At 38.4% G+C, this 22,463-nt stretch overlaps 2 protein-coding genes and 1 long non-coding RNA gene across 4 annotated transcripts; 1 reads left to right on the forward strand and 2 right to left on the reverse strand.

Moving 5' to 3' along the window:
• The first annotated feature begins 1,671 nt into the window (after positions 1-1,671).
• On the forward strand, positions 1,672-20,163 carry LOC132600505 (formin-like protein 20). Of its 2 annotated transcripts, none has more exons than XM_060313722.1 (17): positions 1,672-2,237; positions 2,903-3,609; positions 3,689-3,910; positions 4,000-6,896; positions 6,977-7,100; positions 7,388-7,459; positions 8,800-8,898; positions 9,068-9,109; positions 10,837-10,917; positions 10,988-11,038; positions 11,121-11,202; positions 12,297-12,391; positions 12,746-12,817; positions 12,896-13,012; positions 17,782-17,850; positions 17,950-18,016; positions 19,204-20,163. In XM_060313722.1, the coding sequence occupies exons 1-17, from the start codon at positions 2,165-2,167 to the stop codon at positions 19,353-19,355; spliced, it is 5,022 nt and encodes a 1,673-aa protein (XP_060169705.1). In that variant the 5' UTR covers positions 1,672-2,164; the 3' UTR covers positions 19,356-20,163. The 2 variants fall into 2 exon arrangements, with proteins under 2 accessions (XP_060169705.1, XP_060169713.1); XM_060313730.1 differs by having other exon boundaries at positions 17,955-18,016; positions 19,204-19,341.
• LOC132600518 (uncharacterized) lies at positions 13,564-17,772 on the reverse strand. Its single transcript, XR_009567219.1, has 3 exons — positions 16,500-17,772; positions 15,325-15,390; positions 13,564-14,390 (listed from the first exon to the last, which is right to left on the reverse strand). It is a non-coding gene; the product is annotated as an uncharacterized LOC132600518 (long non-coding RNA).
• A 682-nt stretch (positions 20,164-20,845) lies between the features above and the next one.
• On the reverse strand, positions 20,846-21,847 carry LOC132616979 (uncharacterized). Its single transcript, XM_060331814.1, has one exon. The coding sequence runs from the start codon at positions 21,845-21,847 to the stop codon at positions 20,846-20,848; it is 1,002 nt and encodes a 333-aa protein (XP_060187797.1).
• Positions 21,848-22,463: the final 616 nt, after the last annotated feature.

Here is a 22,463-nt window from a genome sequence, read left to right on the forward strand (position 1 = left end):
AATGAGCTAAACCGAGAATATTTACCAAAAATTTAAAAATAGTATTTCTTCGTTTAAATAGAAAATCAATTTAGAAAATCAATTTCTACTTTGTTTCATTTTAAACATGTAAAATTAATTTAATAATTTGAATTAGAATTATCTAAATCAAAATTTGATAAAAAATAATAAGTATTTTACACCTTTAAATTAATCGAATTAAAATTGAAAGTATCAACTGATGCTTAAATATTGCTATTGTTTTATCTCAAAGAGAGGAAAATAGTTTCCTTTTAAACAAGTCTTCTCTTTTAATAAGTATTAATAAATTTTCGTAACAAACACGAATAAAATAAAGTTGTACATACGGAGCACAAACTACAATGTTATATTAATCGTATTTTGAACATAGTATATATATATATATATATATATTATCATTATGTAAACACAATTACATATACATAGATATACTATAATCTGAAGTGTTGGGCCCGTGCGCAGCACGGTCATAGGCCATCTAGTTTATTTAGAAGTTTCTGCCCAGCGTGATTCCAACTTCCAAGCACGCACGTCAATTCTTGATCCGATTTGTAGCTCTTCTCATTTTCTTTGTTTTGACTCCTATTTTTTAATGTTAAAACACTGTTCAAGAAAAGAAATTTAATTAAAAATAATACTGCCACGCACTTCTAAACGTGCTATCACGTGTCACGGTGTGTAAATTTTTCAACTTTTTAAATTGCAAAAGTATCCTTTAAGTTTCAATATTAGCACATACTACCCTTTATCCAAAAAAGTATAGATAGAGAGGATTAAATGAAGTACATAAGAATAGGAATCGTATTGTTTTCACATGTGATCAATTTATGTGAGTGGACTTAATTAGGCATGAAAATAAATTTTGCGTTTTCTTATTGCAACAATCGGTTTAATTAAAGTAAGAAGTTAACTTAAATGGTTAAATTACATGCCTAATTAAGTCCAATAACAACACTATACCGATTGTTGAAATAAGAAAAGGCAAAAAGTTATATTCATGTACAAGTAAGGCATCATATTATTGTTTAAATAACCTGATACTGAATCTGAATTGTTACTAAATTCATGAGAATGATGCTAGTTGTAATAGTAAACTAAAAACTTTTAAAATGTTTAGAAATAATTAGGATTGTGATAATTGTGTGCATAATTACTAGATATGCAGTTATTTAAAGTCAAGAAAGAGTAATTCTATTGCTGATACGTTTTATCTATCACTTAAATAAACAAATAAAAAAAATAAAAAAAACCAAAAAAATAAAATAAAAATTGGTATCAAATATTTGAAACATAACAAAACTAAGAAGACGTTAACTTTTCAATTCCTTTCTTAGTGCTACAAGACGTCATATGGTCATTAATTAATCACCAAATAAGAAAAATATAAGATAAATCCATACTTCTCATAATTTATATTGTTAAATAAACTTTAACGAATATGTTAAAATCTTAAACCATGTACAATTACAAAAAGGACCTGAAGGAGTACATTTTATTTTCACGGTTTTCTAAACTAAAGAAGACAAAACAAGAAAATAAAAAGGCAACTGACCCCTAATAAGACAAAACTATACTACGTAATAAGGTTCGATTATGACTTTTGCAGTTTAAAGGATGTCGGTCTTTTGTCAGTAAATACAAAAACTAAGATCTCCTTTCTGACATTCTCTTTGTGTCAGCTTTGAGATGTGGACATAACGCCACGTGTACATATAGACATTAGATCGTCAATCTAACGAACAACGACCTTAACGAGTTCGGGTCAAGATTCCGAATCCGGTTCTTGTTTGTCTTACCACCTCGCAAAGTTTCATCAATGGCAATGATCAATCTTACATCTCATTTTCATTACATTCTAATACCAAATTGTTTCAATTTAGTGTCACTTTCCTTACTCTAAATCTTGATTTCTTCATAACATTAATAGTAATTCTTGTCTAATTTCAATTGTAAGTGAGCTGCTCTAATTTTAACAAAAACCCATCATTCCATTTGTGTTGTTCTTATTCATTGTAATTATCAAATGTCATATTGTGGAAATTTTTGTTGAGGATCCATTGAGACATTTTAGGGATCAATTGCAAGTTAAGGGGGGAAAGACAAGGGGTTTTGGATGCGATTGATAGAGAAACGGCGCCATTAGATGGCGCTGTTTAGAAGATTCTTCTATAGGAAGCCGCCGGATCGGCTTCTAGAGATCTCTGAACGGGTCTATGGTATGTTTTTCTCCCCCAATTTTCGCGTTTCTCTGTAATGTTTGAGCCTCTGAGCAAGTGTTAGATAACCTACATTTCAGTTTTTGACCCTCTGAACAACATTTTTGGCTTAGTTTTTCAGTTTTTACAAAAATTGAAAGAGCTTTTCTCTAAAGACTTTTGGTTAAAAAAAGAATTTCAAAAGTTTGTTCCAGCTACTTTTGAAAGAAATGCTTATTGATCATCATCATGGTTAGCTACATTTGGAGCTACACCTTACACATTTTGAAATGTGTCTCATTTAGTTTAACTATGAGCATGTCACAAATTGCTTTGAAGTGAATCAGCTGAAAAATAAATAGTGCTAGGGAATTTCAGCTTGTTGTTAAACGAATACTGAAATATGATGCTCCATTATTGTGGTTTGCGTATTATATTGTGCTCTGTGGCTTGGAAGGTTAACTTCATTTTACAATTTTAAGTGATATCCGTAAAGCATACTTTCTTAAAGGTGGATGTAATTTAGACCAATAATTTATGTGGTTGGTTTATAACTAGGGGTAAGGTCTGCGTACACTCTACCCTCCTCAGACCCCACCTGGTAGGATTATATTGGGCATGTTGTTGTTGTTGGTTTTATAACTATTGATGCTTTTCTGCTTTTCCTTTTAATTCTCACTTTGCAGTGTTTGATTGTTGCTTCTCAACGGACGCATTGGACGAATATGAGTACAAGTCATACATGGGAGGTATTGTAGCTCAGCTGCAGGACCATTATCCGGATGCTTCTTTCATGGTTTTCAACTTCAAAGAAGGAGATCATAGGAGCCAAATATCGGATATATTAACGCAGTATGATATGACTGTCATGGATTATCCTCGAAAATATGAGGGTTGTCCTGTATTGCCACTGGAGATGATCAAGCACTTCTTGCGATCCAGTGAGAGCTGGCTTTCACTCGAGGGCCAACAAAATGTGTTGTTGATGCACTGTGAGAGGGGAGGGTGGCCTGTACTTGCTTTCATGCTTGCTGGCCTTCTTTTGTACAGAGAGCAATACACGGGTGAGCAGAAGACTCTTGACATGGTATATAGGCAAGCTCCTAGGGAACTTCTTTATGTTTTATCACCTTTGAATCCACAGCCATCTCAGCTTAGATATCTTCACTATATCACCAGAAGAAATATTGGCTTAGATTGGCTGCCATCAGATATTCCTTTTGCTTTAGATTGTATTATACTCAGGGTCCTTCCTCTATTTGATGGTGGGAGGGGCTGCCGACTGTTGGTTCGTGTCTACGGTCTGGACCCTGCTTCACCGACGTCCAATAGGAGTTCTAAACTCCTCTTTTCAACTTCAAAGACAAAACAACATGGTCGCCTCTACCGACAGGTAATGCTAAGCTTCAAATATTTGAGACTTACATGTAATTAGCTAAATCTGAAGTATTCTGCTGACTTCCACTCTACAGGAAGAGTGTGCACTGGTGAAAATAGATATCCACTGTCGTGTCCAAGGAGATGTTGTTCTTGAGTGCATCCATTTGGATGATGATCTAGTTAGGGAAGAAATGATATTCCGAGTTATGTTTCACACGGCATTTGTTCGCTCAAATGTTTTAATGTTAACTCGCGATGAAATTGATGTCCCATGGGATGCAAAAGACCAATTTTCTAGGGAGTTCAAAGCAGAGGTTTGGTATTTATTCTTCTGAACTTGGCTCTTTTTTCATTATCTTTTAAGGGAACTATTGGAGTTGAAGAATGCTCATTACTGTACCAGGTTCTCTTTTCGGATGCTGATGCTCTACCATCTATTATCACCACTGAAGCACCAGATGAAGATGATAATGAGACTGAAGGTACTTCACCAGACGAGTTCTTTGAGGTGGAAGAGATATTCAGCAATGCTGTTGATGGACAGGATGGAAGAGGGGAATCTGATGCCCATTCAGTTCAAGACAGTATGCAGGATGATGACAGCATTGAAGTATGGAAAGAAGAGGTGGAGCATCATGCCTTTCAAGATGATGCTTTTGTTGAAGTTAATCGCAAACTAGACGGAAATATGGATTCTACTCAACAAGCATCAAAAACAAATGATTTAGGGGATAAGGACGACTTGATAAACTCCAAGGCTGTGATTTCTGATGCTTCTAGTCACAAGGACTCAGAACCAGAAACACCGGGGGCAAGTGTCATGTCAGAAGAAGGGGGGAATAAGCAAGATATAGAAGGCACCTTTAGACAGGAGAGGCAGGGTTCAAAGTTGACTGCTGATATCAATAACGGAAAGAATGAAAAGGCACCTTCATCTCTAAAAAAACAGCTAGCATCCAACTCCAAACTTGCTGCTGATGGGATTGGACCTAAAAATAAATCTAAACAGAAAGAATCCCTGGGCACTCTGTCGCGACTAGCAAAGCCAAATGCAGTGTCTCGGTGGATCCCTTCTAATAAAGGTTCTTACACTAATTCAATGCATGTGGCATATCCACCATCAAGGTATAAGAGTGCTCCACCTGCGCTTGCTGTTACCAGGGATTTCCAATCTGGGTTAAAATCAAAATCGCCATCTCCTCGAGCTTCTTCAGAAGCTAAAATTCTAGCTGGAGCAAGTCGTATTCCAAAGAAACGCTCTTCATGTCCTGCATCATTAGATATATCAGCAGTTAAGGAGGGACCTGTTGCAATGACCTCTTCATCAGAATCAGTTGAAAGCCAGGCACTTGACCTTCAGGCATCCCCTACAAGTCCCCGACCATCTTCACTGCCTTCATTTCAATATCCAAGCACTTTATCACTTGAATTGCCTCCTATTCAGGAAGCAAGTACTAGCATGCCAGCTTCTGTGACGCCACCTGTGTCTTCGCCGGAAAGCCATATTATAACAGCTTCTTTGACCCACCATTCCTTCCCTCCCCCACCTCCACCCCCACCTCCACCTTCTCAATTCCTATCACTTAGTCATAATGTCAAATCCTTATCACCACCATCACCTCCACCTCCGCCTTCCCCTCCCCCTCTTCCTCCACCATCAAATGGCTTGAGAGTGACTCATATGGGTAGCTCTCATAGTCATAATGTCAAATCAATTTCACCACCGCCTCCACCTCCGCCTTCCTCTCCATCATTAAATGGCTTGAGAATGACTCATATGGGTAATTCTTCTCCTCCTCCCCCTCCTCCCCCACCTTTACCCCCCGAATCATCTACTGTACTGAGAGTTGGTAGGGTATTATCACCAAACCCCTCACCCACTTCTTCGCCAAATGTCGCTTGTGCAACTTCCTCCTTGGTAACATTAAGTTCATTGCTACCTCCACCTCCACCTCCACCTCCACCTCCACCTCTACCTCCACCTCTATATGCACCCACTGCACCAAAATTACGTAGCTTTGGTATGTCCATTCTACCGCCATCACCTCCTCCCCCTCCCCCTATACTTGTAATTCATGGTGCCCTCCACCCACCTCCACCATTTTCAGTTGTGCCTGGAGTTACTGCTTTACCAACAATGAGTGCGTCACCACCACCACCTCCTCCTCCTCCTCCTCCTCCTCTACTTGGTGCTTCAGCTTCACCTCCTCCACCACCTCCTATGCACGTTTCTCCTCCTTCACCACCTTCACAGGATGATCCACTTCAATCAACCTCAACTCCTTCACGAAATGCACCTCCCCCACCTCCACCTCCACCTCCCCTACCTTCAACTCCACTAAGAAATGTTTTGGCCCCAATTCCACCTCCATCTCCACCTCCACCTCCAGCTCCTCCTCCCCCACCTATACCAAGAAATTCTCCAACATCAATTCTACCTCCACCTCCACCACCCCTACCTCCTTCGAGAAATGCTCTAGCACCGACTCCCCCTCCCCTTTCGCACTGTGCTCCACCTACACCAACTCCATCTTCAATTCTTTGTCATCATCCTCTTTGCACCCCATCTTCTTTTGCTGGAGCACCTCCTCCACCTCTTTTGCAAGCTGCATCTTTACCATCTCCTTCACTGTTGGCAGTTCCACCTCCTCCTCCTCCTCCTCCATTACCAGGAGTTCCAGCTCCTCCACTCCCCCCGTATGGCGGCCCACCAGCTCCTCCACCTCCCCCCTACGGCGGACCACCAGCTCCTCCACCTCCTCCAGCTCCCCCCTACGGCGGCCCTCCAGCTCCTCCACCTCCCCCGTATGGCGGTCCACCACCTCCTCCTGGTGGAGGCCCTCCAGCTCCTCCACCTCCCCCGTATGGCGGTCCACCACCTCCTCTTGGTGGAGGCCCTCCAGCTCCTCCACCTCCCTACGGCGGCGGGCCTCCACCGCCACCTCCTCCCCCTGGTGGCGGTCCTCCACCGCCACCTCCACCCCCTGGTGGAGCACCACCTCCTCCACCACCTCCAGGAGGTAAAGCACCGGGTCCACCTCCCCCACCACCTCCTGGAGGTAGAGCACCTGGTCCACCTCCCCCACCTGGAGCTCCAAGACCTCCAGGTGGTGGACCTCCCCCACCGCCAGCATTTGGCTCTAAAGGTCCTGGGGCAGCTGGTAGAGGACTTCCTGCTGGGAGAGCTCCAGCACTTTCACGGACAAGATCTAATTTAAAGCCATTGCACTGGAGCAAGGTAACCAGGGCGCTACAGGGAAGCCTATGGGAGGAACTGCAGAGACATGGAGAGCCTCAAGTGTATGTTCCTTGCTTTTTTAGTTTGACGGTGCTTATATTCAACTCAACTGAAATACTGATAATTTTTTCTCCCAATCAAGTGCTCCAGAGTTTGATGTGTCAGAAATTGAGGTTCTTTTCTCTGCTACCCCCAAGTCAAGTAGTTCAAGTAAATCTGGAGGAAAAAAGAAGTCTGCTGATTCTAAACCAGACAAGGTTCATCTGGTAATCAATATGACTCAACGCCTTCCTTTTAGGAACTGCCTGCAAAGAGTCTAAAATATGAAGAATGCTATTTATGTTTATGTTGTTGTTGTTTATTCATGCGGTCTCTCCTGGTTCTTTCATGTTTATTTCTTTTTTTCTTTGCCAGATCCCTCTTAAATGATTAACTGTAGTTGCTTTCTATGAGAATTTGACATTGGTTATTTTGAGGAGCTCTTTTCTTTGTTTTCTTTCACTGCTCACGAGTTCTTGTTTTCCTAATTTCTCTCTTTCTGTTTCTTCGGTAGGTTGACCTAAGAAGGGCAAATAATACTGAGATTATGCTCACAAAGGTGAAAATGCCACTTCCAGACATGATGGTTAGTTTAGTGCTTCTCTTATTCTCTGTTTTCTTTGGTTTTCCTTTTTTAAGTCCTGTCTCCTTTATTTTTACAGAAAAAATAACACGTCTTGATCAGGCACGCCCACACACACAAAAAATATAACTGGATAGGATAGTGGGATTCTATATCTGTGTTTAGGATAGTGAGAGTCTATATCTTCAAATTGTTCTGAATTTCACTTCTTTCAGCCCAACTAGAAGTCACGTACAGCACTTTCTGTATCAAATTTTAACACTGCTCATGGCTAATAGTATAAAGAAATACCGATCCCTAGTCAGTGACCTAACTTGATTATTTGCTTTTTTCCATTATCCTACTACTTTAAACATTTCTTCCAGATCACATCGTAAAATTTGTAGAGGCTAAATAATTGTGTTGTAATGTAAGGAAAAAAGAATAGTAGTGACAAAGGAAAGCGACCTGGTCATAAGCATGGTTCACATAATCCAGACTACTTTGGGTTTATACAGAAAGAAAAACTTGTATATGTTACCCATCCTTTTCAAGTCAGAGTACAAGAGATCCTTCATTTATTTTCCTCCTTCCCTTTAAGCTTGAAAAGAATACACCAATACCTGGAAAGTAGGGGAACAATTGAGACAGATGGGTATTAGATCTTAATCCAACTTACCTTGGTTCATTGGAAAGAGAAAGGAAGAAGTTCTCAGGCTGTTGGAATCCGCAGCCTCAAAAGACTGAGGTTGATATGTTAATGTGGCAACTACTTTGTTGTTAATTAAACTTTTCATTGTGGTTCAAATGGTCTAGGACCCCACGCAAAATGCTGAGATAGTTCTTTCCTTTCTTCTATTAGATCTCCTTCATCTTTCAACTTTTTCTTTTGACTATTTTGGTCCTCTGATATACAATTTGGCAAATGTCAGGCTACAGTCTATCCTTTGTTTAGGTGTACCAGAAATGTGTAAAACCTGAAATCAGGGTAAACAGAGAACAGAACATAGAATAAGAAACTTTCTTTCCTCCGTGGTTGTACATACTGGGTTCTGGTAGACCTTGGTGATACCCTTTCTCTTGAATATTCTTGCTTGTCCCTAGGTGATTCCAGTGTAGAAGTGCGAGGTTAAGAGAATCCCTAATTTGCATCAAAAAACAAACTTTTAACTAATAAAAGGCGTTATTTTGTGTTGGAATGAAAGGGGCCTAAACAAAGCAAAATGTATATCAAGCATGCATATAGCATACCCAACTGGTCTTAGATTGAGGCCAAGCTGATTGATTAATATTCTTGCTTATCCTCTTGATGTTCTCTAGTCCTCTCTTGTTACGAAATGACAATGGTTCTGTTATGGCCATAGGCAGCTGCATTGGCAATGGATGAGTCTATTTTAGATGCAGATCAGGTGGAGAATCTGATAAAGTTTTGTCCTACGAAAGATGAGATGGATCTTCTTAAGGTAAAGTTTACTGTTCTGAAGATCTTATTCCAGCTGACTTCGATTTTTCGTTCTTCTCTGCTCCTCTACTCATTTCAGTCTCCTCTCTCTCAGTTGATATCTCTTTAAAGTGTTATATGTTTTTACTTTTAAATCTCTTAAACGATTGTTTACTAATACAACTGCTCAGGGTTACACTGGTGACAGGGAGCTTCTGGGAAAGTGTGAACAGGTTAGCACATCAATTTTGTAGTTACTATCTAATCACTGCATGGTGATGGTCTTTGTTTTATGTTATATTTTCTACATCCCTATCATTTGCCATTTTTCATCTCTCTTTACTGTGATATGTTGTCATAGGTGCTCTATGAAGTTGGGTTGGTTTCAAGAAACATCCAGCTATATTTTGGAACTGAATTAGGTGTTAAAGCAACCTTTAGTAAACTTATGTCTGATGATTGGATCTTAGGTTGTATAATGTAACTTCATGATGCTTTACTAGGTTGGCCATGGTAGCTAGCCTTAAGTAACAGCACAAGTCTTCACAATACGAGATCCTCTTTTACCATCTAATAGCATATTAGCATCAGTAACCTCAACTAACTTCTGTTCGAAACAAAAAGAGGGTCAGTCGGTGGGGAAGTAAAGTTGAACAAGGCCAATATGCTTCATTTTAAATGTTTAACTGCGGAATAGTCCTTTGGTCAAGATAAGATTGACATATGATATTGGTCTATTAGTCGGATAAGATTGACATACATATATTCTTGTCATTTTATAGAGAAAAGCATGAGATTTCTTCTGCATGCTGTGGTACCATATTGAAGTTGTGTGACCATCTCATGTAAAAGCTTAAGCTGTTAGAGATTACACTTATATTTATAAGATTATATCTCCAACAGCTTATAAGTCAGAAACATGTATGAAAGAAGAGCTCCTTATGGGTTCAAATATTCTGATAACAAAATCAAGGGCCCCTGTCTAATGCGTCCTAACGACTATTATTTAGTCCTAGCTTTTTTCTCTCAAAGTATGCTGCTGGTCTCTAGCCTACTGCCCCATTTAGAAGTTGTTACCAACTTCTGTAAAAGCATCCGGATAGTTGTCTATGAGAGACATAATGAGTGGGAGGAAAGAAGAGTGTCAATGTTGATTGGGAGTGCAAAGAAAATGAGAGGAGGTGGGAAAGCAGAGACCCAATGAGCATGTTTCATCTGTTGGCGTCTCGATAATAAGGGAAATAACTGAGGAAAAGAAAAATAGAAAAAGATAAGAGAAAAAGGTATTCTTTGATCTAGTAAATATAAGAACAACTTTGGCAACTGGTAGAATAGAAAAGAGGCCTAAACATATCTGACACCCATTGACTATTGTGCCACCTTAGTACAATTGGAAGTTGTTCTTTTTCTTTGGCTGGTGAGGATATCTTAACCAGCACAGAAATCAAACATTATGAAATTAACAATATTAAATACTAATAAAGTTTGCCAAATCTAAAATGACGAGATCTCATTCACCAAATTTTAATTGCTCAAGCAGTCAATTTAGTTCTGACCAAATGATGAACATCTCTTGAGTTTTAAACGAATGATTAACAACACTAGTGTCCGTCCCCTGGTGAAAAAAGGATTAATTATTTTGAATTTCAATGTTTTTAGAGATAACTGAGTTGACAGATCATGGCAGGTGACAGATATTCGTGATTATGACGACTTTAACAATGTTAACACCTTCTTATGATTGAATGATTAGAGTGGTTAAAGTCCAGTTTATGATGTACTCCCTTATTCCATTATCAAGTTTGGGAGATTCTTGTAAGAATTGTTTCTTTTCCCTGCCTTCGGACGTCTTGCAATTTCAAGATTTGAGGAATAGCTGATACTTGCTTTCGTTTTACAGTACCTTCTAGCTTAGATCCCATGCTTCTCCGGTGTTCCTGATTTTACCTTTGACTGTCAGTTCTTTTTGGAGTTGATGAAGGTGCCACGAGTAGAATCGAAATTAAGAGTGTTTCTCTTCAAGATTCAGTTCAAGTCTCAGGTTGGTGTACATCTAGAGATCTTCTGTACTAAAGTAATTTCTGTGTCATCTGAATCTAGCTTCATTTCAGGTGACAGACTTCAAGAAAAGCTTAAACACTGTGAACTCTGCATGCGAAGAGGTAATTTGCTAGTTTTTGCATATCTCTTCTTTGTTCTTTCTTTTTATCTTATTTTTAACAAAACTAAATGTGCATGTAGCAGGTCCGAAATTCTTTAAAATTGAAGGAAATATTGAAGAAAATTTTGTTTCTAGGGAATACATTAAATCAGGGAACTGCCAGAGGTAAGAATTCCTGTCTTTAGAACGTCTCTGTTAGCATTGCAAGCATTTTATTTTTCAACCATTGAAGCCCATCATGTAGGTTTTCAAAACCTTGAACTCTCTTAAATATAAAGTAATTGGGAAATGTTATTTTCTAAATACAAAATGGATTTTTTTTTTAATGCTGCAACTATGGAACTTAATGCTCTTTGGTTATGGGAAAAACTCAAAACAATATTTGCTTGTTGCTAGAATAGGAAATACTTTTCTGATTAAGTCAGGGGGAATTTGGTTTCAATTATTTATATCACTTTCTACCTAAATAAGTAGCATAAGCGTTACCCTATGTATGTTGTTTGGGAATCCAAAATTAGTTGAGGTGGCAATATGAATCCTCTATATCCATTCTTCTCCATTGGGGTCCATTTAGTTTCATGAGTTCATATTGCAAACTTATTAAGTTAAGTCACATAATTCATTAATTTGCTAGACTTTCCAAATTTTTGAAAAAGAAAATTTAAACACAAGAGAGATGACTCAATATTCAGGATCCTACTGTTATAAAACAAGTATCAATATAACTCTTGCATATACTATTAATATATGTAATTTAAAATGGTCAAATGAGTCCAAGAACCTTAATTTAGCCATGATGAGGTGCAGGCTTAATTTATACCTTCATGGACTTAAGTTATCAGATTTAAACACATTGAATGATGACTCAATATTCAGGCTTAATTTGTTGTTCGGTAAATAACTCTGTCCATCTTCACTTTTCAGCTGTTCTAAGTCGACTAGAGTACTAACAAAGTACTGACTCATAGTTTTGCTCCAAAGTTACTTGATTTTGGCATTTTGGGATCTGGAAAGCTTCGGGTAGATTCTAACTTTGAAAATATAGTCAGTGTTTTATGAGTATGAACACGAATATAATCATTGCTTACTACTGCTTCTTGCACTAAGAACATTATGATTTATTTTATGTGGCTGAATTAGTTCGCTGGAACTTAAGACGTGATTTCATGTTGAGGACATTATAAGGTGTGTGAACAAGAAGTTTGAAGTTTGGGTTATTAAAATTTCAAGACTAAATTCCATGTAATCCCTTACTCCAGGTGCTGCCATTGGATTTAAGTTGGACAGTCTTTTGAAGCTCACTGATACCCGTGCTACTAACAACAAGATGACACTCATGCATTATCTTTGTAAGGTACTATCCATTTCATCTTTGTTGTTTCCAAGAATCTTCTTGTGTTCACATTATTCCTCTCTGTTTAATTATTTATTTTTGAAAAGGTAAAATAATTTTATTGAAGATGGGGAGAAAAATCTAGCATACACGTGGTATACTAAAAAGTAGAGAATCTACAAGGAAATATGATTCCCTACAAAAGATACCCATCTTCTATACAAACTGGAATCTTGTTCCTTTTATTTATTCTTTTACCTGAATATATTATCATGTTTTTCCTTATCCTTCTTTATCCCTTCTCTCTGAATAAGGCATTATTAACTGTATACTATGTGAGGTTATCTCATGTTAACATTATCTCTCTTTTCTCAGGTTCTTGCTTCCAAGTCACCAGCACTTTTAGACTTCCATGAAGGTCTTGTAAGCATGGAAGCTGCATCAAAGGTTATCTATCAAATTATCTCTTTCTATTGATACTTATTTAATTTATCGGATTCGTTAGAAATTAGTTTCTCCTTGCAGATTCAATTGAAGTCTTTGGCTGAAGAAATGCAAGCGATCATCAAGGGGCTGGAAAAAGTTAAGAAGGAGCTGGAGTCATCTGAGAATGACGGCCCCGTGTCTGAAATCTTTTGCAAGGTAGGACCGTGCTTGTAAGTCTTTCATAAATGATGTCTCAGTCATGCGTTCATACTCTTATAGTGTCCTACACCGCTACATGTTAGGAGGGCTAAAATGCTGCATTTTTGGACTTCTAGTTTTCTCCCTCTTCCTGTAGAATTGAAAATTGGATGAATAGGTCCTTTCTGTTGTATATTGTCCTTTACCAAGCCCTGTGCATTTAAAGGTCTTAATATCTTTCATGTTTGCTTCCCCTCCCTCCCCTTCCCCCCCGGCCCCGCTCCCTAATCTGCCTTTTCTTTCATCTTATTTTCCTAGTTTGTTTAATTCTGCCTATTATCTGACTGATGGGTTGCTCAATCTGAGCAAGGTGTATCTATGGATCTGTCACGACCCAGCCCCGTGGGCCACAACTGGTGCCCTACTTGGGCACCCAAACGGACATACAAACTAAATCATCATTTTTAAACAGAGTTGAGAACGAATATTATCTTGCGCGATTGCGTGTACAAAACATTATATCAGAATCAGAAGAAGCAGCGGAATATACATCGCCGAACATATGCACATATATCAAAAAGCCGGCAAGGCTATCAAATATGTCAAAAGCCGACAAGGCTGTCAAATGGCACAACGGCCCAAAACGCATATACAAACGCACGCCGACAAGGCTGCCACAAACATATACAAAATGCACGCCGACGAGGCTGCCATAACGAATAGAGTCATGCAAACACATCCGTACAGAAGTAGGCACACACACCCACAAATACGTCTACAGACCTCTAAACAGACAAACCGAATCATATGGCGGGACAGGGCCCCGCCGTGCCCCTGAACAAATACATATATACATAGCGAACGAATATAACAGTTCAACAATAACAGTTCTTAATGTCACGACCCAACCCCGTAGGCCGTGACTGGCGCCCTACTTGGGCACCCTGACATACCTATCCATATCTGATCACATCCAAATAGCATATACGGCCATAAACACTATATGTCGTCTCAAACTATGTCAAACTGTATCGGACACATTTCAGCGCAAACATATACATATACTTATATCAAAAAGCCGGCAAGGCTAACAGATGGCGCAACGGCCCAAAACATATACAAAGTGCACGCCGACAAGGCTGCCATAACGAACAGGGTCATATAAACACATCTGTACAGAAGTAGGCACACACACCCACAAATACGTCTACAGACCTCTAAACAGACCAAACGGATCATATGGCGGAACAGCGCCCCGCCGTACCCCTGAACAAATATATACATATGCATCAAACAAGTATATATACCAAAATGTAGGCTCCGGAATAAGAGGAGCACTCCAAACAGCAGATGATGGTGTCCTAAACTGGTGGATCACCAAACTGTGCGTCTGTACCTGCGGGCATGAAACGCAGCCCCCCGAAGAAAGGGGGTCAGTACGAAATATGTACTGAGTATGCAAAGCAGAAAATACAGAAACAAATCTGAGGCATAAACGAAATAGTAGTACAGAACATAAGTATAAATCCAACATATCAAAATTTGTTTACTTTAAAAAATATGTAAGTCATGCGCAGGGTACAGAAGAATATGGTCGCCCGCCCGTCGATGGCGCCATAACACAGCATAACACCAGAATGTTTCAAATCTCCGTATCCCCGTCACATATCACATCACAACATAACGCCATACACAGCATAACATCAAATATATGTGGAACCCGACCCTCTTTTGCGAGTAGCTCGGTGAACCATAAACACAGCATAACTCCGGAGTATATCAAAGCGCGCACGATAACAGAACCGGCCCGGGAACCGACGAAAGATATAACAGAACGCACGAGTAGAGTCGTGAGTAGTCATATGCATAAAATCATTATCATGAACTCAAACATAAGTAAAATGATCATACTTGAAAATCGAAATAATAGTCATAACGAATTCTTTCAAAAGTTCCCGAATTACATAAAGGAAAGTCGCGGGACCCACGGACGGGTATTGACCCGAGTCGGGCCCGCCTATGGAAAACATACTCATTATACATCATGCAAACTCCTATAAAAATATTGGAGCAATCCGAGCCTTTATGCAAAATACATGGCATTCAAAAATTTCAAAATTCTTTAAAGTGAAACCTTTCTATGCAAAATTCGAAAAGCGATTATTTCAAAGACATAATGGTTCATATTTCATCAAATCATACATAAGAGTGCCAAGAATTATATAAGGATCATATCATGCTCGGATTTCGAATTTGGAATTCCCTTAAGGTTCTAATCTAGCCTATGTAAAACTAAGGCATGCCAAAAGAAGGAAGGTTGTTTTACATACCTTATACGCACTCCAAGCTAGCCAATCTAACGCTAATCCAAATCTACGCCTCGGGCTCCCCAAGGTCTACAAATATGCCCATGAATATCCAATGTTAACCATAGGCACTTAAGCCATTTATTCCAACTAACATTAAATTCTACAGAAAATTCGGCAGCATTTCCCCTGTAAATAGGCCATCCCGAGAATTTAACTCGCTCAAAATCAACAACAACAACCACAATAACCAACCTAGCAACATCGATAATCAATTCGAAAGGCAAAATAATAATAGTAGCTCTCTTTTACACCATTCGACAACTTTCCAATTATTCAATTCAATGGCTTACTTTCAAGCCACAATATCGTTCGTACATTCGATTATTAACCCAAACTCATACTAACAACATTCGAGAACATTCTAAACAATTCACATAATTTTTCCAACAATCCACAATTTCTCCAAATTTTTGGCCGAAAACAGCCCCTACCCGTGAGCAGCCCACTGGGCACACTTCCGACTTTCAATTCATGTTTTGTATCACAATTCACAATATAACGATACCATTTTCATAAAATATACAAATTACATCAACGCACAATAACCCTCAAATCAACCCGTACAATCTCAACATCAATCTTAAGTCATTAAATGCTCAATTCCAAACTAGAATTCGTAACGACGACACGAAAGCGCTTAAGCGATAATAATGCGATATTCGGCATAATCTATGACTCACATTCGTTCACACTACACATATTCATATGTTAATGGTTCTCATATATAAGGATTGCATTAAATGCACAAAGTTCTCCAAATCAGTCCGCAACGCTTACTATATCAATTCGGGACATTTAACTCTCATTTCCAACATACAAATCATCACAACAACCATTACGACGCTAAGCGATATTAATTCATTCTTTGCTACCATTTGGAGGCTATATACACGGCTACACTACACATATACATGTATCGATGATTTTTATTCTCTTCTCCACTCTACGACAATCAATATGCTACAAGCAATTAATTCATCAACCCAATACCACACCACACACATATACTTCACACGGTCAACACACCCAACACAAGACCCAACTTCAACATTTCATATTTCATGATTTTTATCCGTTTTAGCATACTACAATATGCATACAACATTTATAACTCCAAAAACAAGATTAGAACTCACCTTTATTCTCCAATCCACCAATAGGCTAGGGTTTGCAAATGGGCAAAATGAGTGGTTGAATGACCCAAACAATACTTCCACGCTACTTAGGGACCTCCAAATAGTGGGTTTATACCAAAGAAATAATTTTAGAGAGGCAAAAATGGGACTTGATTTTTCTTGGTTGTGGCCGAGAACCATGGGGGAGTGGAGGCTCTCCAAGTCTTGTTATTTTTCTTTAAGTGTAGAAGTGGGAAATGAGAAAGATGACTTAGTCTTTTTTTTTTTTAAGTATCCACAAATATCTCCCTTTGTTTATGGCCCACACATGTGTTGGACAATTAAAATTGGCTGACCATTTCAAGTCCACACGGCCACCATGGCTTTTGGTGCAAGATTTTTAAATTCCAATTTTATGAATTGTGGTCCCAATTTTTCCTAAGTGTCCAATGCCCTCAATTTCATATTCAACTTATGTCTCAAAATAAAATCAAATGGTCAAAAGTCCCGACTTCAAATCCCGGAATAGTCTTGGCCCTTAATTGTCATAGTTAATCCGGGTTGTCCCAATGTATAAAAATACGGGACGTAACAGGATCAAAATAAACTTGAGCACTAACAAATACTCTGTAATAGGTGTGATATGAGAAAGAGTTTTCCTTGGTCAAATTGAAAATTGTTAAGTGTCCCACATTGACTGAGGGATGGGTTGTTTGTCTCCTTATATGGTCTTGAGCAATTCTCACCTTAAGTCCATGGTCCATTTCTTCACCAAAGCCTTGTTCTCCTTGAAGCGTATGATTTTTTCAAATATTCACCTAAAATAGTTGATAAAACCGAATAAAGTTTTATGTATAGGTCAGTCAGTTATGGTCTGGCAGCAGGATGAAAGTCATAGCCGAAAGTGAGAAATTTTTCTTATCTGTCCTCAGTGATGCTTCCCCCTTCTTCCCAAGAAAGAGGGTAGAAGTTCTCTGGAGAAGTACAGCACTGCTGTTTACATTTGGATGGAAGATAACAAAGAGTTGTAATTTTCATTTCTTCCTCCTACTTGATTGCTGGATAGAATAGTCTTTTAGCTTGCAGCTGCATTTTGATGGACTAGCACTATTTGCTTCCTTGTGAAATTGGATATCTTTACCTTTAGTCATTTTTACTGCATTTCCTTAATTCGTTATTTGCTTTAACATTTAGGATTCACTCCATGATGGTGTTAAGTTACAATCATTTCTTAACTTGAAATTAGTAAAATTTGCACCATCATTTGGTCCTTATAAGTTGATTTTCTACTCCTGCAAACCAGACCTTAAAGGAATTCATTGGTGCATCTGAAGCAGAGGTGGGCTCTCTCAGGGAGTTGTATTCCGTGGCGGTAATTTCCTTTTCATTTAGTTACCTGTTTGTTATATTATGTTACCAATCAATTTCTATAGTGTCAATGATATATTTTATGGTTGTACTTGATGCACAGGGCAGAAATGCAGATGCACTTGCACTATATTTCAATGAGGATCCTGCGAAATGTCCGTTTGAACAAGGTAGCATTTGTATAAAATATTTTATCCCTTCATTGGCCTTCTGTAAAAAATTGAGCTGATGAAAGTGGTCCTATGGAGTTGTGAATTTTACATTGTTGCCTTTGATGTCCTTCAGAGTTACATTATCAAGTATGAAAATATTGTAATAGGTGTACTACAGCTGGGTCTACTGCTAATCCTCTGGACATTGTCTGATAATAGCACACTTACTGGGAAGTGCAAGAACATAGTAATAGATATATTACAGGCACTCTACTGCTAATCATCTTGGGGATAGAAACCTCTCCGTATATACTCAGCCTGATTCAGAAAAAGATAAAGGTAGATTCAATTAAGATTGTGCCAAAAACTTGGGAGAAGACTCAAAAACTTCTACTATCTTCACTGAAGCTTCCGTCCTTCCTGCTAAGGTTAGAGCTTCAATGAAGCTAGAACTTGATGGGCTCCCAAATTTCAGATTTAGAAGCAAAAGAAATAAATTCCTATCGAATGGTAGCTGACTTTTTTGAATTTTTGTGGCACCTCTTGATGTACTTAGTATCCTTTTACTGTTGGTTTCAACCAAACAGTAGAGGCAATACTAATCACCACTTCCAGCTTAATATTAGTATACAAATGGGAAATAGGATGGATTTATCCAACCTCCACTATGTAAATGAGGCTAAGGTCTATGTCCTCCTCCGTGCAATTATGATTTTTGGTCAATATACAGGTTGGAGTCATGCCTAACTCCTCCATCATAAGGATGGAACTCTTAAAAAAAAATAAAAAAAATTAAGATTGTGCCAAACATGGATTTTCCAACAAGATGTCTAAGTTATCAGACTTGGTAGATCTAGAATATGTGGAGAAGTTTCCTAGTAGAGGTTTACATTTTCTATGGCTCTGGCAAACCATTTGGGGCATAGCTGTGGATGGAGCTTGAACTGTCCTTTCTAGTTAAAATGAGCTAACATCGATCAAATTAGCATTTGACCTAGTTTGCACCACCTGTATTTGTGTTACATGCAAAGAATTTACTCGAAAAATTCTGACTGTATGTCCACATTGCATTTTATTCAATCCGGTGCATCTTATTTCTTTATATGCTTAATTTATGCATCGTTGTTCCCGTTTGTGTTCTAGTGATTTTGAGGATTTGACTCCTAATTATTTGTTGTGTGACATCTGTTTCATACTCGATACAGTCACTGCAACCCTCTTAAATTTTGTGAGGTTGTTCCGCAAAGCCCATGAAGAGAACTTGAAGCAGGCTGAACAAGATAAGAAGAAAGTTCAGAAGGAAGCAGAAACGGAGAATGCAGAAGGAAGTAACTCAAGGAAGAAGGGTGAGAAGTAAATGGCGATGATTCATGCTTCAGGGAATTTAGTTAACTGTGTTGACTAAAGACACTGGTCTTAAGTCAAACCAGAAGCCTCCAATATTGATCTATTGGCTTTGGCTTTCTCTGGGTTCAAGAAAGAACGTCGAACATTAAAGCTTGTGAACCTGGAAATGGCAGAAGTGCATTGCAGAGGGAAACTGAAAAGGACACATTCTTGTCTGGGCTCTTGGAGTGCTTTGCAGAGAGAAGCTGAAGAAGACACACTGTCGTAGCTCTTGGATGATGCAAGCAACCCGTTGGTCCAAAAAACGTATCACCTGGATTTTGTTATTTACGGGTGATCATGACTGCCGTCCGTCCTGGAGCGTGTGCTACATGATTAAACAGAGAAATGCATCTAAAGAATGCAAATTTGGGTATGCATTTGTTGAACCTACATGCACGGTGGAAGTCGTCGTTGGTGCAAATGTAGTTACTGCGGTGTCGGCTTCACCTTGATGGAGATTATGCCCATGCAAACTGTAAATTGGAAGTGTAACATGAGTAGTTTGTACAAAGCTCTACTAACCCCTGTATTTAGATTTCTAGCTGATTCTTTTCATTGTAACATAGAAACAGGTTCCTTGTCATGGGAATTACACACGGAAAGTTGTACAGAAAGCATAGAAGAGGGTAGAGATAGGTATTTTTAGCAATAGCAGTGTAACAAAATGTAGGATGTAGGATTAGTTCCCCACCATTTTTAAAGTCAAATTTTGGAAAATAATATGATATCTTCATTCATTGATTGCAGAAAAGTGATCTCGGAATCTTGTTATTTTTCATGCTTGGCCCTCCACATGTTACTCAAGAACACTTTGAAATCTTGATAAACTATTGTCTGAATTGCCTACAGGTAATTTGCACTTTGTTAATCTTCATGTATATGTTCCTTCAAGTTGAATATAAAATAGTAAATGCACCAGGGACTCAATTCTATACATCATTTTTTATGTCTACTTTGTAAATGTTCTACCTAATATAAAGTCTAGATTGATCAGAACGATTTCATTAAATCCTGTAGACTTGTCGTTACAAAACCAACATAAACGGGAGAAATGGATTTTTGGTCCTTTACAAACTCTTTTTAGTTTTATGACTTTTTACAAGAGATCTTCATTTTTTTCCACATAAGAGATCTGAAAAAGACATTTTCTTCTATTCAAATTGTAAGAGGCCAAGAGATCTTAATTCCTCAACATTAACTGCTTTCAAGTTACAAGATTGATCTGCATGAAGAGAATCGAAGGAATATAATAGAGCATTGGGTTGTATAAAACTTGCAGCCTTACCCTATCTCTTAATGAGTCTTCTTGAGATCATAAGTATACAACAATAAACAGAAGAACTGTTTCGTACCTTTCGTGTTTGAAACAGCATCTACTCCTGTAGGAACCTATATTTGAACGAATTCACGTGACAACTGAATCATAATACAAAATCAGTTGAATTACTGAGAAAAAAATCAAGAAAGCTCCTCTAAGGTATTTATCATCAGAACTGCATGGTTATCTCTGTCTTCAATCTCAATTTGATAAGGGAAACATCCCTCTTCATCCATCTGGCGACCCGTTTTACAGCATTCGAAGAAAAGACAGCTAGAAATGGTATCAAGAACCAGAAGAATGGCATACAAATAAGCAATGAACATTCCTTCCAAAGAAATAGCAGAAAAGCCTGTTCTTTTGTGATGATAAGCTTTGACAATTCTGTATTGAAATAGAGCTTCAACTGCAGCCAGAGCCAAGTTGAAAAATAGGGTTAACAATAATGCAGTCGCAGTCTTCCCTCTGATTAGGAAACTAGCTTTGAGAATTGCCATGCACCCTTCAATTTTCTCTATTCCTGATAATACCAGTGCCAAGTTACAGATGATCATAGTGCTGGCCAGAACGGTTGAGTAGATTATTGCTCCTGTTACTGATAAAAAAATGAATTCTGGAGATGAAAGGTTAAATCCATAATTAAATATATTGAAGGCGAAAAATAGGAGAGTAAAACAAGTTGCATTTCCTGAGATGATGACTAATGAGTTGCAAAGTTGAGTGAGAAGAAGGTTACTGTAGAGTGAGAAAAAAGAAGAAAATGCAGGTTTCTTGGATGGTTTCTGATCAGTGAGAGCTTTAAATATGGACGCTTTTGCGAAAAGAAGGGAGGAAAAGGTGAAAGGAAATGCAAGAAAAGAGATGGCAATGGTCTGTGAAAGCTTTGAATTGAGAAGGGTGAAGAGTTTTGAAGAGGATGGTAATCCTGCTGCATCAAATAGAGCATGCAGGTGATCATGGATTGCTCGGAGGAAAGACGTTAAGGGGACGAATGCTTGTAATAGAAGAACGGAGACAGCAAAAGGGAACGCAAGAAGTGCTGCTGTTGTAGTGAAAAACTGGTAATTCTGCAAGAAGATAAAGATTGATCTTCTGATAATTTTGCCAGTCCCCTGCATTGGAACAGATGAGTAGTCTTTCATATTGTAAATTTTTTTAGGCAAAGTTGTGGTATTTTAGAATAAGATGGAACTGATGTATTTTAATGGCAATCTCATTCTTCACAGTAGTTTAAAAAAGGTTTGTCTGCAGATAGGCCAAATACCTGAGAGGACTTGGTGCAGTGGACTTGTTTTTGCTGTGTTATTAACAGAGTTTGTCTGGGCTCATTTATTTTGTCCTTGTGATTTCCACATCTTAAGTAGTAGTTGGCTTAACATTTTGTATAGAAAGACAAACTGTGGTGGGGGTTGGGGCAAGGGCGGATTCAGAATTTATGGGTTGAATTTACGGGTTATTCTAGAAAAGATAATTTTGGATTTTGAATAAATTATTTATACATATTAAGTAGATTTTTTAACCCAAATATAGAGTTACGGTAAAAGGTATTGGATTTGACGAAACTCATACCTGGAACTTTAGCTCCGCTTAGAGGGGGAGGTTGTTGTAAAGAAGACACGTTTCCAAAGACGTGAAAAATAGATAACATCATAAAGAGAATCTTAGCATTGTCTTTGGCTTTTTTATTGTGTTGCTTTCTGATGGAAAAGACAGGCCTTTGTAGGTGGCTTAGAATATACTTCATTGTACAATATTGAG

Source organism: Lycium barbarum, chromosome 1 (genome assembly GCF_019175385.1).
Source record: "Lycium barbarum isolate Lr01 chromosome 1, ASM1917538v2, whole genome shotgun sequence".
NCBI classification, from domain to species: domain Eukaryota; kingdom Viridiplantae; phylum Streptophyta; class Magnoliopsida; order Solanales; family Solanaceae; genus Lycium; species Lycium barbarum.